Source organism: Lepidothrix coronata, unplaced genomic scaffold (genome assembly GCF_001604755.1).
Source record: "Lepidothrix coronata isolate B3197 unplaced genomic scaffold, Lepidothrix_coronata-1.0 Scaffold98, whole genome shotgun sequence".
NCBI classification, from domain to species: domain Eukaryota; kingdom Metazoa; phylum Chordata; class Aves; order Passeriformes; family Pipridae; genus Lepidothrix; species Lepidothrix coronata.
In genome coordinates this window covers 1,162,326-1,179,748 of record NW_016690278.1, presented here as the reverse complement: position 1 = coordinate 1,179,748, position 17,423 = coordinate 1,162,326, and the positions used below count along the sequence as shown (strand labels likewise).

Below are 17,423 nucleotides of genomic sequence, written 5' to 3'. Positions count from 1 at the left end.
GTCCTGACAGATAGAGGCTTTGCTTTTGCTCACAGTTGTGCCATCATCAAAAAGGGGTCATAAATGTTTCTCCCGAGAAGCAGATGTGCTCAAATAAAAGACTGCCACCTTCCCCTTCTCACTTCTGTAGTGGTCTTTCTTATTATGTCTTCTAATCCCCCAATGCCAAGTGCATCCCTTCATTTTAACCATTTTCTAGTACAGGAAGCCCACCTCTTTATCTTTTTCTTTATTCTGAGTTAGCCCATTATTTCACCACCTGTGAAAGGATACCACAAGATGAACTGTTTTCAAAGAACTGCTAGTTTTATTTTCCAGCCAAAAGCACACATTTGTCTCTTGGTCTTGTGGTGTAGAAGTATTCATGATTATTGGGAAACCCAAGATGTTTTTCAGGGACTGAACAGTTCCCAGGTTGTTAGTTACCAGTGCCAATAAACAGAGCTGTTTTGACACCTAAACCACACATTCTTGCCATGCTGCACTAGTCAACAGGACAGTTTGAGCTGAAGATTCCCAACTCTTTGCCCAGCTCTGAGGGACACACACAGTCCACAAGTTAAGAACCCTTTTTCGTTCTTATGTAGCAGTACTAAAATCTGTTTGATACATGATACATGATAAATCACAAGGCATCACAGTGAACAAAAATACAGTCATTCTATATGAAGCATATAAGATTTCCTAAAAGGCATATAACAATCTTTATTTCAACAATATTAATATTAACATAGTCGGAATTACAAGACCATCCCCAGCTCCTCTCCAAGTCAACATACTTAATCTCTGGTAGATTGGGAGAGAAGAGAATCAGCAGTTTTTGTTAATTTTCAGTCTTCATGTCCTTCATCTTGGTATAACACAGTATAGCAAACATAAATGTGCTAGAAAAAGGTTTGCTTTTTAAATTAACTTTTACATACTCCTTAGAAATAATTCAGAGTCTCCCAACATCCCTTCAGCATAGCACTGAAGTTGTTTCCCTGCTGTGTTTGACATTGTCCAACACAGCTTGATTGTGAGCCAGTTCTGCTAGTAAACCCAAACCAGAAAATTGTTTCTATGGTTTCTTCTGATCAATAGTTTCTTTCTTTGTAGTAAAAGTCCTAAAGCTTACTCTCTCTTATGTGTAGCCAAGTTTCTTAGCTTAGATATCCTTTTGTACCATTCCTACAATAAATATGATGAAAAAGAGACTTATGACTCTTAATTTCTCAGCCTCTCTTCATTTTTCTCTGGAGACTGTTGCAAGAATAACCTTCCATTAGAACCTCTTTTTTTTTCTCTTCTAAAATGAGATTAATCTAGAGTTAAGGGTATCTTTTGCAATTTTTTTTTTTTATGTTCTGGATTGGTGGATTGATCCATAAAGCTAAAAAATGTCTGGATTGCTAGGATGTTTTATTTGACTTCGAACTACAGCTTGTTTTGGCACAGCAGCCTAAGAGTGTCTGTATTGATACTGTGTGGTATTAACTCCTCATGCTTGCCGCAAGCAGGACCTTAAAAGAGGTATTTCCTGATCAAAGAATGGTTACACAAAGCAATATTTTTTCCTTGGGCTCTGCTCATTTCTTTTTAGAACAGAAAATCTAGGCATACCAAGTCAGCAGTTTAAATAATAATGTAAGTGAATTGTTTGATGACATGAAAATGCTGCTAATGATCAATCCTTTAATCTTGTGACATTTCTGGCAGGTTTTACTGCTCTGGCCTTCTTAACAGTAATGAGTTCATGAAAATGTCAGTATTAAATCAGCTAATACTGTGCTATTGTCAATCCCTGTGAAGACATTTTTTATTTTTTTGAATTTATTTTTTTATCTTTTGGTAAAGCACTACTTTTCCTTTAACAAAATACTTGTTCTTGAGAGCCAGACAGTGGCTGGGGCACCTGGAGAGCCTCAGTTTGAGTGTTCTTTCTTTCAGAGATCTAAAAAGTTGAAACAAGCAAGTCACATATTGTGTTGACCTGACTTTTTTTTTTTTTTTAATGTCACAGCAAAGAAATAGCTTCTGCATACTTGGAAGCTCTGTTTCTACAGCTTCTACATGGACTCTGTTTCTAGAGTCTGCTAATTGTAAGAGGCACAGCTGTGATAGAATTTCCTTCTGTGCTTGGTGCTGTATGAACCAGCCATGATTATTGAGGGAGACAGGGCAGCTTTCCTACCTTTTGTGCAGGTAATTATAAACTTGAGTGGAGGACATTCTGCCTGTACCATGAACCAGAACACTGTGTACTAACTGTGTTAAAATCAAAATCCAAAGCTATGCTTATTTGTAATAAAAAGAATATGCATATATAACAAAACAACTGACACTGGCAGTATCATACGACATAAAGCACAATGAACAGCAGTTAAGGTAAATTATTATAGAAGGTGACTAGACCTGGAAAACACGGTCTAGTGGACCTCAAATCAAAGACTAATATGATAGGAGGAAAAAAACCAAAGCAAAACAAACAAAACCCCACAACATCTGTAGTATGTACAAACAGTGGTGGAATTTTTCCAACATACAAGGATCACAAGTTACAAAGCGTTGCTCCCTTTACTTGGCCCAGGTATGTTACTTGTAATACTTCATTAGCATTGCATCAGAGAAGACCAGCCAGGCAGTTCTGACTGACCTGTCAATCCCCTTGTAGGCAACTCACAGATTTACCTTCCCACTCTACCCTATTTGCTCCTATTTTTCTTTGAACCCAGGCAGGCATTTGTAGGAAGAAGGTGACGTACTGCGTCATGGTTCTGAGGTTTTATGTTTGGTGATCCTTATGTATCCCTGAATTAGAGTTGCATCTGCCCACCAGAGGCAATTTATTTTTACAGGATGGTGGTACAGCTACCTGGGTAGTTTGTGTGACTGTAAGTTAAAGCCATTCGTTTTCCCTAATCCTGTTTATCTTCTTACTAGTTACGAAATCTTGCGTCAAGCATGTTTCTTCTGGCATCATTAGGGGTATCACAGCCTTCAGCAACTAATTACCACAGATTTAAGCTAATAAAACAGCCAACTCCAGCAGCAATTTTTGGAAATGGTCGTTTTGAGAGGAACCTGTCATGAATCACAATTTCTTCTCCTGTGGCAGGTTATGTTATTAAGCCTGTGTAATCGAGGAGGAGAGACATGCTACATTCCACAATATTTTATACATTTTATTTGTGTGCAAACAGTGGGAGTTGTTTAGGAGCACATCTGGAATGATGGAAGGGGCAGGGCCTTGCAAGCCAGAATTTAAACCATTACATGTCCAGGATGCTGGATTGATTGCATTTTCATGGGAATGGCTTAACCCTCTTAACACAAACCGGTCATTAAAAACCCCTGGGAGAGCCAGGTGACACTGGGCTGACCATGAGCACAACAGTCTCATGACATACATGTTGGATCATAAACGATCATGGTACAAGGGACAAGCCAATCCCAAAATTCCTTACTGCACGTCACCTGCATTTTAAAGTGAAGGTGCAGGTGATAATCTGACCTGTTCCATGCTTGTCCTGGACTGCATCCTCAGTTCTACATGGCATCTGACAAACAGTGGAGCATTTCAGGGGAGAATGGCTTGTACAAAGCCAATAGTGTGTCTGATAATTTACCTATTGCAAATTGCCCCACTGCATCTGTTGCTTTTGTGGTGAATTGTCAAGGAAGCCATAGGGTTAAACTGAGCAATCTGCTGGAAGCTTTTGGTCTTTTGCAAACAGCACAGCATTATGTATACTGTAGAACAGCATTTCCTGCATGCTTCCAAAATCTCTTCCAAAGTAACCTCCTCTTTTCAGAGAGTCTATCACTGAGGGATTGCAGCAAGCCAGGAGAACAGAAATGTTTAAGTTCTTGTAGTCTTTCAGGATTTCCTTTAGGGTATTAACTCCAGTGGTGTCCAAAAATGAGATGGAAGAGCAATCTACAACAAGGGCTTGGAAATCAATTTGCTTAGGAACTAGTTGCAAAGTGGTTTCTCCGATGCCCAGTCCATTAGCAGTTCTGTGATCTCCCTTTTGCAGTTGCTGCTTTTCCTTCTTCTCATATTTCTTCCTTCTAGCAGCTTCTAGATTAGGATCTAAGTTGGTCAATCTGTACAGAGACTTTAGGAAATAGTTTTTATTTGCATAGTAAAGTGGACCCTCAAAACGAAATATTTTGACCTTTGGAACAGTAGTGAGATTTTCATATTCTAAGTCATCCTCATAAAAGCCTGTGTCTTGGATCTGACCAAGCAGGGCTGTCCGTGGCCGCTGTGTCCGAACAACAATGCATAACATGGAGAAAACCATGCCAACCAACAACCCTATTTCTGTGCTGACCAAGGCAGAGGCAGACACAGTAATGACCCAAACAAGCGTGTCCACCTTATTCACGTGGTACCGTGCTGGCACATCTCTGAACTTCCTCAGGGCTCCTCGGAGGCTGACAATAATGATACAAGCCAGGACACACTTCTGCAAGGAGTAGAAGAGAGGTGCCAGGAAGAGCAGCACCAGCAAAACCACCATTGCACTAATTACTCCAGAGACTTGAGTCTGGCAGCCTGTAGATGTTTTGACGAGGGTTTTTGCCAGAGCTGCACTGGTTGCAAAAGAGTGGAAAAAAGAAGGAATGATGTTGCAGAACCCCACAGCAAACATCTCCTGATTGGCTCGGATGGTGTAAGCATATTTCTTTGCACACATTTCGGAAAGGGACACAGTGAAGGCAAAACTGACTAGGGCAAGAGGCAAAGCATCTACGGCGACTCGGAGCATTAAGTTGAACTGTGGTACCTCTGGAGGAATAAATCCTGTTGGAATAGCTCCAGAAACACTGGATGCATAGACTTCATTTAACTTCCCGTAGTGTGACACCAGTGTTGCCACAACAATAACTACCAGCTCTGTGGGAAGAGGAAATTTCAGTTTGTGCTTATACCGATCTCCCAGTTCCTTCGCAGTGACCAGCACCACGATACAAATGGCACTTGTGATGACATCACAAAGGTTGGCCTGAGAAATGTTCCGGAAAATGTTAATCCAGGTAATAACAAGCATCCCGTGCCCTTGGCTACGTGGAATTTTTATTCCAATCAGATATTTCACTTGAGCTGTTAAAATGGTTAAGGAAGCACCGGTTGCAAAGCCGTCTAGTACCGACTCAGATAGGTACATAGATACAAAACCCAGACGGAAAATCCCCATTAGAACCTGAGGAAACACAGAAAAAGAAAAGAAAAAAATACATGAGCTGTAACTGTTGCTGCAAATAATTAAGCACAGATGGGAGAGAACTAGCTGGAGGCCGATAGCATTTGGCTATTTCAGTCTTAAAACAGGAATTATCCCTTATTGTTTCCAGTCTGCTTTTAAAACATGTGATTCCCTTTACTGTTGTGGGACCCTACAAACCCAAGAGGTGAATGAAGAGTTTGAGACAGGGTCAGTCAAACACTGGTCTGAGGTCACTCCACTGAAATGGCTTGTCTGAATTTTGTTTCTTATGCAAAAGAGTAGTGGATCCAAAATGCTTCTGTTATACCAAAGCAAATTTTCTCTTTTTCTGTCTTAAAGTGAATAAAGTTAAAATGTACAGCCTTTGTGCTGTAAACAGAACTTGAATGACAACAAGTAAGATCCCTACTTTAGGTGTTGTATTAAACAGCTTTTAATTTTAGCCTGGTGAACAGAAGGGAAAGTGGAGCACAGACAGCCTTTGTGGCATACCTAAGGTCAGAAGTGGCAGAAGTGCTCGCAGACTCTCCCATATCTCAGGATACTGTCCCTAACTAATTCCTTCTCCTTTCTTAGATGGCTTTGAAAATATAGCTTCACAAGGGCATTTTTTTTTCTCATAAATGTGATCTGAAATTTCTTAGTAAACAGGGAGATAACTAGTTCTTTCTTAATTCATATATATATATATACATATATATATATACAGTTAATAGGTTAAGTATGTTCCTGATGCTTCCTTCTGTGTTCTCTTGATATCCTTGTGATGGGCAGCATGTTGGCAAGTCTCAAAGAGTCCAGCACAGCCATTATCTGAAAAGTAGGCTAGTCAATCTATTTCTCCTCTTGTCCTTTCTGCTTTTGAATTATCTTTGCACAGCAGTTTGGTAGAACATAGCAAAACATAGCAAAACACCCCCTAGCAAAACACTGAGTCACACATTGTGAACCTGTAGAATGAGTATGTCTGCACCTTTGTTAAAATATCGAGGGAAACAGAATTACTTCTTCATTGTTGAAGTACACAGTTACCTGGAAATTTCCCTCGTGATAAGACCTGTAGTGGGTGTCATGGTCCTGTGAAAGCAACAAGGCCAAAAGGCAGTAGAGTATCAAAACAATGTTAGTGGTCTTGCAGAAGACTCTTGTTGTGTCTGTGCTTGCTAGTAGCTAAGAAAAACTGCCTGTCTCATGCTTTCTCTGAGTTGCATACAGTTAGTCTTCCTGGAGAAAACAGTCCAAGGTACACATACATTCAAGTGAACTGATACCGTATCTCTCACTGAAAGAGGGTCAAGCCAAAGCTTAGGTCATACAAAGAAGCTTTAGGAACTTCATACCTTGCCTCTGGATGGCAGCAACCACTTACCTGATAGACTCCAGCCATGAATGTCAAGGCTGTAGCAATGCCGATAGCGTAGCATTCTTTCCCGCACTCAGCATTTATCCCCGCAATTGTAAGGTTGAAGGCAGTTGTGTTGGACAGACTGTCATTCTGCAGAGAGCCATCACCCAAGGCTGGTGGGGCATCATCATTCAAGTCAAACCCAGCCAAGAGAAGTTCTCGGTCCACAACTTGTCCTACCATTAAGCTTATCAAGCTGAAAATGCCAACTGATACATGACGGGATGTGCCCATTAAGAAATAGATGATGTTGGCGAAGAATGACGTGTAAAGACTATAAATGGGCTTCAGACCTGCCAGCAGTGAGTATGCAATTGCTTGAGGCACCAAAATGATCCCAATCACTAACCCAGACATAATATCCCCCCAAATGTATTCTTTGCACTGGTACTTGGGAAGCCATCGTAAAACAGGAAAGAAATCCATAACAAAGTTCTTCAGCTTCTGTGGGGTGCAAGAGCAGCTCTTTCTTAGCTTAGCTAGCATGACTTGTTTCCTATTAATCTTCACATGTGTCTTTCTTTCCATGATAAAGAAGGAAGAGGTGCTGTTTTCCATTCTGGTAGCCTCGAGTTGTCTTTCCATTGTCCCAGTTTACTTCATATACGTGTTCCTGCAATGTGAAGAAATCATCTGTTAGGTTGCAATTCATCAAGTTTTTTTTTAGCACAGATGCTTTAATGCTAACAGTCTGTCACCTGATTTTGCTTTTAAGGAAGCATCATCCCAAGAAGCACACTATCATAGGGCTACAGTGGCATATAACACTAAGAAATAAATCTGCAGATTGAGCCCTTTCTTGCAGACATTAAAGAGTACATTCAATTTAATCCAGTTTGTTTTACCAAGGAAAAATGGGTTTAAATTAGTAATGTCTTTGTTCAACAAAGATTTCCATCATCTCTCCCAAGTGTTCCATCACGAAGATCTCTGTGAGCAGAAGCAGCAATTTATGGTGTGAAATAAATGTGCTAGTGAGGTAGGTTATAGTCTTTCTGATAGTGAGTGCATCTTGTCACCAATTTGTAACTCACATGTGGTATAATGATCTGCCACTGCAGCTGTCGTCAATGCACAGGAGAAAAATGTTGCTAGTAGAACCTGTAAAGCAGAGTTTTCTGAAGAGCAACAGTTTAGTCTTGTGCAAAAATTTGTACACAAGCCATTGATGGACTCTTTGTAGTTGCTGCTTAACACCAGCTTGTCGAATTGTAGATTGGTTTTGATGTGCAGTTTCTATTACTCAGCATCTCCTCACAAATATCACGTCGGCAACATATGACCATGTACCATGATGGAATCTGTTACATTGCAGAAGAGCACTGCATGTTAGTGTTTTTCAGGTTTAAACACATAGTTACCCTAGTTTTGCTCTCTGGAAATAAGGTGTAACAAATAATTCTGTGTACAGCAGAACAAAACAGGCAGTGTTTTCTATAATTCTGCGTGTTAGTTTTCTAATACACAATGAATAGGAATATCTACATTCCCTAGATGGTGGTATTTCTGGTGTCTCTTGCCTCAATGGACAGAATCTTTTCTCCAGACTCAACCTCTGCATGTTTACTCAATTGTCAAATTAGGTTGAAATTAGCTTAGTGCATTCATAAATCATTTTGGGGGTAGGTTCGGGACACGACTGAGAGGCAAAAGATGCAAGTGCCCTAACTTACATAGCTAAAAAGGTAAAAATAGGAGCAGACAGGAGGAAAATATCAAACAGACTATGCCAGGTGGCAGATCTTATGTTCTGGTTTGCGGTGGAAAGAAAGAACCAACTTCCAAGAGTGGATGACTGTACATGAGTAGCGAGATAAGGAATGACTCATTGACCTAGATGCAGATAGTATGTGTTAGTACAGTAGTATGCGGAATGTCTGGGAAAGCAGACCTTCTCCAAGCCCAGCCTCTCCCAGGGTCATAAACAGACAGGATCCCTGCAGCAGAGCTTTTTGGTGCCAGGAGTGACATTGCAATAATGTCAAAGCTTGTCTTCACTTACAACGAAAACCTGTTTCTTTCCTCTTTCAATATCCAGAGACAGAAGCCGTACCCATCGGTTTCCTAAAATCTGAAGTACACTCACTGGCACAGTATACTCTGTTGGTATATTTTAATGATTTTAACAGTTAATAGTAAGTTTAGACTCTAGTGACAGAAGACATCGTTGTCTGTGTAAATTTCATATATTTTTGTCGTTGTTGTTAAGAAGAGTATTTTGATTTGTTAATGTTTGGTATCACCCAGTTAAAGCGTAGAATTCAAAGCTGAGAAAAAGCAAAGGGTTTGTGAGTCCAACTGGAAGGGTAATTGGTAAGCAAAAGAATAGATTGTCAACAGCCTGTAAGCTTTCTATCTTGAGCAGTCCAAATAGAGAGTGGCGTATTAGAAAGCCTTTTGTCTATCCTGCTTAGAAATGTTTTTCAATATTTTAATAATTATGTTTTGCCAGCAAATTGAGAATAATAGGAAGATAATTATCTGTAAGTAGTGCAGAAATCTGAAACAAGTTCCCAGGTATTATTGTAAATGATACAGTGTGATTTATAAGGCCATGCAAAATTTCATCACAACTTGAAGCAGGATGTTTTGGTGTTATAGATAGATAGCTGATTTATGATTTGATAAAAGGCAGAAAAGAGGTTCTTGTTAGAGACTTGTGGACTGAGTGTCCGAGTTGAAAAGTAGTTTAGATGTGTTTTAAAAAATCAGTAGATTTCTGTCCATCCCTATTACATAAAACCATTTTTAGCTCCCATTGTATAAATTCCTTTGTGTTTGTAAGTAAGGTTTATTTCTATCATAAGGGAACATTAATTACAATTTAGTGTAATTATTTAGAAAGATCAAAATCTATTTTTTATCAATGCCAAGTTTACTTTAGACCCTAATGTACTGCATGATTATGCTAGGACATATCCTAGCATATTCTTGTCCTGCTTGTACAGGAAATGGGTTGGATCTAGTCTTTATTAGAATGCAAATGTGAGAGAAAAGATAGAATAAGTTACAACAGCAAGAGAAGAACTTAAAAGCATATGAATAAAGTTTACCAAACACAGAATGCTAGCAAGTGTAATAACGACGCTCATTTTTAAGATGCAAAAACCCAATACTTCCTGTCTTACCTAAATTAGTTTGGAGAATGAGAGGCTTGTGTGTGAGGACAGCAAGTCCTTATTCAAATGCCATTCACTTCTTACAGCCAAATGAAGTCAGAGAGCCAAGAAATAAGTACTGTGCCCTTCCTCGCTTTACGAACTTAAAAGCTAGTGGGCAGTTCAATATCCAATGAGTGAATTTTATAGGCCACATAAAGAAGATTACATCAGCTTCTGTACACAAGGCTCACATATTTAATTGCACACTTCCTGTCTGCCTCTCTCTAAACTCATACAATTTACCTGGGAGTAATTTGGTGTTTACAAAAAAACCCCATTGAAATTCACACATGTGTATTGTTTCTGCAGCTTCCCGAGGGATGGTAGTGATTTTTAATACATAACATTATTGGAATATAACTTCTATGGATATCTATTAAGAGGTCTTGTTTATGAATGATAATTTAGTAATATATCTTAGCTATACTGCCTTACTTATACTGCTACTTACAGTAGCTTTTGACAAAACACCACTAACCAAAAGAAAAAACCCAAACCCGAAACCTAGTGCAATAAAACATCTATCTTTTGCGTTCAGGCTGACAGGAGGTCATTTTCTTCAATTCTTTTTTCTCCCGAAAGGAAGGGTTTCCTTCCTGTAAATAGTTGTTTATTGTGCTATATATGCTTTAAGACTCCATGCCAAATGAATATGGTAGCTGTAAAACACTCAGCTCTAAACCTAGATTGGCTTCCAGAAACTGTTAATATTTAAAGTTTCTTTGTTGCTTTTAGAACATAGTAAAGTCACACCAAATAATGGGAGGGACATTGTTATCAGCAACCCATTTTTCAGCTGTGTAACCCAAGGCTGTGATGTCTGTAGCTCAGTAATAACTTAGTTGCTTCACCTAAAGGAAATGAGATTCCACCTTAGCTGCGTGCTATCCGCTGTGCATTTGTGCAATTTAGCAGAGCTAAATTATTGCTGCCGTCTCCAAAGACAGAGTGATGGAGAGGAAATCTGTCTGCTCCTGTGCACGTGAGTAAACTTCAGCTTTCTGATTTCAGCACTGAGGTACAACACCAGCCTTCCAAAGTGGTAATACTTGAGCGATATGCAGGAGCCCTAGGGGGTGTCAGTAAATGGATTCCTTTACTGGATCACCAAACTGCCCCATTTTCAGCTTAGGCTGTACTAGGTGGTTCATAAGAAAGAGGCAACCTCTATTTCAGTCTCACTTTCCCCCTCCAGAGCTTCACAGAACGTAATGTTTGCATTTTATGCAAGCAAAGTCTTCCCGTTGCTTGCTGAAAGAGCTGTTCTTAGCAGGGATGTGGAGGTGAAGCAGCATATGGCATAGAACATCTCAGTTCATGGCGTCTGACTTTGGTGTTGGAACATCGTGAACTGCTCAAAGCAAGTGAAAGTTTACTTGTGTGCTCATTCATGTACAGGTACAATATCCACACAGTTACAATGAAAATAGTATTGGTTATTTTTGTTTGTATTTCGACGTTTGGAGTCTTCGCAATTGAGCTTTTTTCAAGTTTCCCTTGACCATATGAGCAAAAACAATTGTGCAGAACCTCGGTCTGAACCACTCGTTCTTTCAGATTAAATGCACTGACTTTATCTTGTGAAAAAGAGAAACAAAGCCAAGAACCATCCAAGCCAGACAAACTGCCAGCTTTCCAGCTGGCCTTAGTCCCACCTTTCTGCCTGTCTTTTCACCAGTGACCTGACCAAATCTCTCTGCAGGGGAAGAAACATTCATCACAGTATGTTCTGTGGAATTTCTCTTTGCAAGCAGTTTCTGCTGGTACATAAAAACTGTTTTGACTGGATGAGTTGTTCTTTGTGAAACAGAACAACCCAAAAAAACTTTATTCTTTTGCATCCTTTTGTCTCCCCAACCTGTTTGTCCACCAGAAAATCCGAAGCTGTATCTCTAGAAAGTCCAAGAGGGAATAAACTGAGCCAGGATGAGCCTGACTCTTTATGCTAAGGAGATCTCTTAAATGCTGTATGTGGGACAGAAGTCAGACAGTATCACAACTCTATACTAGAATTGCTCACTCTTGCTAAAACAGTGATTCCAAGAGTAAGTGGAATAAAGTCCTTTAAAGAGTTTGAGCCAAGTGATGCTTACAGTTTCCTTCATGTTTGAACTATGAAAAGTCAGCTTCAAACTAATGTGGTTAGAGCAGGTTTTGTATTTATAAACTGAAGTTTAATTGTATTTTTGTTGCATAAATTACAGAAAAAACATAAGACACATGAGTTTAGTTAAATATTTGCTTGAAAACACTTGTAGATGTTGAGTTAAACTGTTCATGTTTCTTATCAGAAACATTTTCTGTCTGTAAGAAACCTTTCTTGGTCTCTAATGGCTGTTATTACCTTACTTTTCTGGTTTTGAGCATTGACAAAATTTAAAAAAAAATCCCTGGTTAGCCACACTTATGGTGCATAGATTCAATATACAGAGCTGTGTTATGCTTGCAAACCACATTTTTTTTCAGAGGAAGGTACCTGGAAACTCTACCCCAGTGCACTCTGACCCTTTATGGTGGCATAAAAACCTGAGCCAGCAATTGGTGCTTTGGACATATTTGAACAGATGTAGGGAGGACATTTAGCTTGTGGGACCTGACTAGTCTGAAATAAAATCCCCTGAGTTGCATATAATATAATACAATACTTCTTTAGCACCTACTACTTTGATTTATTAATCTGTTTTTGTTCTGCCTGACTCCTTAGAAATGTCAACATAACCTTTAAGTCTTAGAAGTGATCAAGTGCTAAAACAAAGCACTTTTAGACTAATCCAAAAGTGAAAGAGGAAAAAGCATTACAGCTTAGTGGTCTTGAGGAGTTAGGAAAGCCAGAACAACTCCTCTGCAAATTAAAACTGCTATACTAAGGGGAGATTTGTTCTGAGAGTCAAGCGGTCTTTTAGATTTGTGTATTCCTAATTAAAATCTCCAATTCCCAACTTTTAATTCCAATTAGAAATTGGTCTGGGATTTGCCAGACAGATTAGGCTTTTTTTTTAAAATGCTTGCATTCACTGTCAGCTGAGATTCAGTTCTTATTTTCCCAAGGATTCTCAGTTCATTATACCAGTGAGTAAGGTAGCAGCCACCAACATGTAATAACCCCACAGTTGATGAGCAGGCTACAGTGGAACTCACACAGTCAGCCAGCACCTGTTAAGGCTGGCCCATCAGACCATCTTTGGGAATGATCATACCTTGCCAAATAAATGATCAGGTAGTTTCATTGGTTCTCCAGAGACTTGTTTTGTTCAAGGATTCCAAAAACCTGCTGGTCAAAATATTGACATGCAGTTGAGGGCAAGACAACATTATTCTTCTGGAGAGTCCTAGGACATGACCACTAAAAGGGCACTTTCTGTGGAATCAAAAAACATTCCTAAAAATCGGACTTCTTGCTTTTGGAAAGGCAGCTGTTCCAAAGAGAAAGTCTGGGGTTTTTTTTTAAAAAAATCTTTCAAGACAGCTTTTCAAGACCTGGGTTGTCATTCACAAAGTTAAATACTAAGCTCTGTTTTGTGCCCTCTGGTTTTGCTGGACATTGTTTAGCCATATTAGGATGTTGCAGAGAACACCAAATTGATATACCATTCTCATGTTTATTCCTGTTGCCTCCCCTGGCATCTTAGGGTTACTACATGCAATAAGGACAATATTTTGGAAATCATCTTTCATACTTAATCACTAAGAAAATTCTCACTTTTAGTATTTTGAGAAGCAAATAAGCCTCATACATGCCATTTTCTTGAATATAAGTAAAAACCAGACAAGTGGCCGGTCTTGAACTCTTAGACCAGGGTTGCAGGAAAGATAACTGCCATACCATTTTCAGCTGACTGCATGTTTTACAAACTTATAAGCAATATTTATGAACAGCAATGTAATGACAAAAAACACAACACCAGTGCACAAAGAAAGTGAAAAGAGGCAGTTTCACACCTTTGAAAACAGGCAAAGAACAAATAAACCTGAGTTCAGAGGTGTGGGAAGGGAGACAAGTCTCTTACCTGGATAGCTTTTTGACAGGAGTGTATCACCTCTGTTTTTGCACATTGGAATGAATGAAAGTCTTCAGTCAGGCATTGCTCTATTTGCATAAAGGATAATTATTAGCTAAATAACTCCTCAAGGTAAGAACGGGTAGTTATGGAATCTTGAGCTTGCTGCTTGGTGGTGTGTTGTCACTTGTATCGCTCTGTAAACTTGTATATATATGTAGCACTAGCTGAGGATTTGAGTTTAAATAATGTGTAAGATTATTAATTAACTAACACTGATCCAAAAATTTTGCTGAGTTCAGGCTGACACATCTCTGACCTTTGAAGCTACTTCTCATCTGAGATTTGATTTGGTTTATGCATCTGCGTGTAGCATTAGCTTTTGATTTTACATATTCAAGGTGTATGAAGAGAACTGCAGTCTTGCTTGAGTGCATTTTGCAGGCTGGAATAAGTACTGTTCTGCTCAGTGCATAGAATGGGACTGCTGGAGGTCAGAGTTCCATTCCTGCATGTCAGCACATTCAGATCACAAGATCTGTTGCTTCTGTAAAATGTAGGCAGATCAGAGGACAAAGATTGACTTTCTGTTCATTCTTATGAGGTATATAAATGACCAAGTCCCCTCTCAGTTACCTTGGCTCTTTGGATAGGTGCAGACTATCCAAATGACAAATAAACATCCATCTCCTCCTCTCAACAAAGGTGATATGTAATGTTTAATGATTACTAAGCAGTGCAGATTAACAGGTTGGGCACAAGGCCACAGCTCACAGGAACTGTACTACAAGCTAAGATGTGAGAACACGTGCATGTCTTTCAGCCAAGGAAGAAAACAGGCATGCATGGTATAAGAATCTGAGATGGGAGTTGCAAGGCCTAAAAAACACTGTGTTATTGGCTTGCGGTGGGTTGCAGTGCACAAGCATAATTACGGAAGGCCAGATTCCAACACTGTCCTTTGTCCCAGTGCAGAAGGTTGTTTTCTGCTCTTTAAAAATAAAAAGGAAACATAAAAATAATGGAAATGAAAAGTCAAAACACATGTAAGAGAGGAACAGAAAGGGAAGCACATCTCAGCTCTGTGATGTTAAATTAGTCATGGCTTCTTAAAACTGCTGGCTGTTACCAGGAACTCAAACTTGGTGACAGTAGTTGTGACATTCTAATACCAAAATCTTAAGAAGGTAATTCCAATGTTAGTAAAACCTTGTTTCATGCCTTCTTATAGAAAGCCTTTCAAGCAGTCCTGTCCCTTTGCCATTGCTAAGGTAGCTCTTAATAAAAGGGGGAAGCAACGGTACACTTACTCTGCATAATGAATTTTGCACACTGGTCACCAAGATAGTGTGTTTCTTTGGTCTTGTGCACTACAGGATGGAAAATGTCTCCACTGACATTCTTCTGTTACTTTCATTTCAGCCTTGTGGTATTTCTTCTTAAAGAAGACTTAAACTCAAGTGTCTCATATTTGTCCTTTCATCCATTTTAGTGCCTAATTCCTAGAACCAAGAGTTATCTTCTCTAATAACCTCTTAAAATGTGCATGCCATTTGCTTCAGTACCAAAATAAGCTTGCCCACTCCATTCTCCTTTATGTTTCCAATATTTGGAAGGTCTGCAGTTTCTGGTATTTGCAATGCTGGAATTTGCAGAATAATTGGGTTTTCCCCCATGTAACAATTCTGAGACCTCTCTGCATTTCTCCAACAGCACTTTTCCCAATATCAGGCTCCTGAGAGAGAGGAGGATATTATGATATCATTATCACTTGACTCCTACCATATAGAGTTGGTTGTAACTGTTTTGCCTCAGGTTACCCTAAAAGTAACACTTTCTGAAAATCTAAAAGAAAGAAATTTCAAATTATAATTTTGAAATATGTGAACATTCTTTAGACACAGCACCATAAAAGTCAGGCTAAATATCTCTGGACAGGACAGTTCTGCATAGGGAAAAAAAAAATTACTATGTGAAACAATCTCTCATTCTACCCCTAGGAGTTGTGAAAATAATATAGTTTTGAAGAAATTACATTTTATGGTGAACAAGCTTTACTTAACATACAGAAGTACTGACAGTACATTCATCAGTGAATTATGGAGATGGGAGCTCACACTCCATTGCATAAAGTCATTCATCAGGGCTTCAATCCAGCACTAATTCTGAGTGGGCTAGTCCTGGCATCCTGGTTGAATTCCACTGACACTAACGAAAAAGGACTAAGTTCTAAAAGTACTGTCTTTCCATGTCTAATGCTCAAGTGTGCAACAATGGTAATTGGCCAAAATAACCAAAAGACATATTGCAATGAAACACCTATCTCTAAGAATAGGAACTGTGTTAGAAAAATGATAACCATTGGCTGGTAATTGTGAGTTTACAGATGATTTTCCTTTGTGTGACTTACTATTTATCCTTATGAACAGATGCACAATCTTAACTGGATTAAGAACTGCAAAAGATTAAAAGCAAAATCAAACAGAGGTATTTATGAAAGAAATATTAGAAAGAGATAAAATGTATTTGTTGACACACTTAACTGAGGATTTTAGATTATTTCAGAAAAATTTATGACGTTAGTACATACAATTCATATCAGGTAACCTGATTATGTACTTTAAAAAATAATGCTAAATTAGTCACACAGGGAAGGTTAATCTTAGAACAATAAAATTGTAGTTAAAATTGTTTGTTTATTGGGCCACAACCAATAACATCAAATCTTCAAAAGTGTATATTCTAAATGTAGTAGCCTTGTTTTTCCTTCTATGCACGTCTGAAGTTCATAAATTCTGTGAATTAAAAATCTTAAGCCTAATGCCTGCATTATTTAAAATGCCCTCAGGCCTCAATTAGTCTGTAATTTACCTTGATATCATAGTGACCAGGTGTGTGCTTAAAAAGCATTCATTTGATTGCTATTTAATAGGAAAGATGGGCACACTGAAAGTAATCATCCACTCTTTTTAAATCCTGTATGCACTACACCTAACATTCCTTCTGTACCCGTGGCAAGTGTCCAGTGCAGCTTGAAATGATGTATATGTGGGGAAAGACATATTACTGGTTTTTTTTAAATGAAAAAAATCTTATGTAGTCTCTGCTGCAGGAGAAACTCCGAGATTTGCAAAGTTCAGTGCACATTTATGTATTCAAAACTGAGTAAAATAAAATCTCCTTCACTGTGCATCCCTCTATCTGTTTCCCACTACAAGCACAGAACCAATGAAAAAGCACTTACCAAAGACACAGAATAGCTGCCGTAGTTCCACAACAGTTTTTCTATCAGCACTCAGTAGCACAGCACCTCAGGAGCACAGCTTTCTAGAAGAGTAGATTAGAAATTGTATCATGATCCAGTCTGGGTCTTTCCAATTCGTTATCAGTCCAAGGGTGTTTACAGTGAGATAACATAAATAAATAGTAGTACTGGAGAAATCTTTGTCCTGTAGTGGGTAATCACAGGTAAAAGATAAAGTTTTAATCATTATACATTACAGGCGCTACTGGTAGTCTCTGACTTCTTATTCACCCCTACTATTCAGCTTTAATAAAACCAGTTGTACTATGTAGACCTCGAACAGAAATGCAGTGCTGACTTATCTTTTAACAGTTTCATGAGTTTTGAATGCTTACTTCA

The 17,423-nt window shown here is 38.8% G+C and overlaps 2 protein-coding genes across 3 annotated transcripts in view; one reads left to right on the top strand and one right to left on the bottom strand.

Moving 5' to 3' along the window:
- IDUA (iduronidase, alpha-L-) overlaps window positions 1-17,423 on the top strand; it is a 45,064-nt gene that overhangs the window by 5,500 nt on the left and 22,141 nt on the right. The gene's annotated exons all lie outside the window — the stretch shown is intronic.
- On the bottom strand, window positions 286-15,845 carry SLC26A1 (solute carrier family 26 member 1). 2 transcript variants are annotated; one of them, XM_017822458.1, is made up of 4 exons: window positions 13,790-15,845; window positions 7,656-7,722; window positions 6,586-7,234; window positions 286-5,192 (listed from the first exon to the last, which is right to left on the bottom strand). In XM_017822458.1, exons 3-4 carry the CDS (start codon window positions 7,204-7,206, stop codon window positions 3,672-3,674), a joined length of 2,142 nt encoding a protein of 713 aa, XP_017677947.1. In that variant the 5' UTR covers window positions 7,207-7,234; window positions 7,656-7,722; window positions 13,790-15,845; the 3' UTR covers window positions 286-3,671. The 2 variants fall into 2 exon arrangements, with proteins under 2 accessions (XP_017677947.1, XP_017677946.1); XM_017822457.1 differs by lacking the exon at window positions 7,656-7,722 and having other exon boundaries at window positions 13,790-15,842.

Excerpts from the sequence above, each read along its gene's own strand:
- SLC26A1 (XM_017822458.1), bottom strand. The coding sequence starts at position 7,206 with ATGGAAAGACAACTCGAGGCTACCAGAATGGAAAACAGCACCTCTTCC. Across the intron at positions 5,193-6,585 it reads TCATGGCTGGAGTCTATCAG|GTTCTAATGGGGATTTTCCG; the intron begins GTAAGTGGTTGC and ends GTGTTTCCTCAG.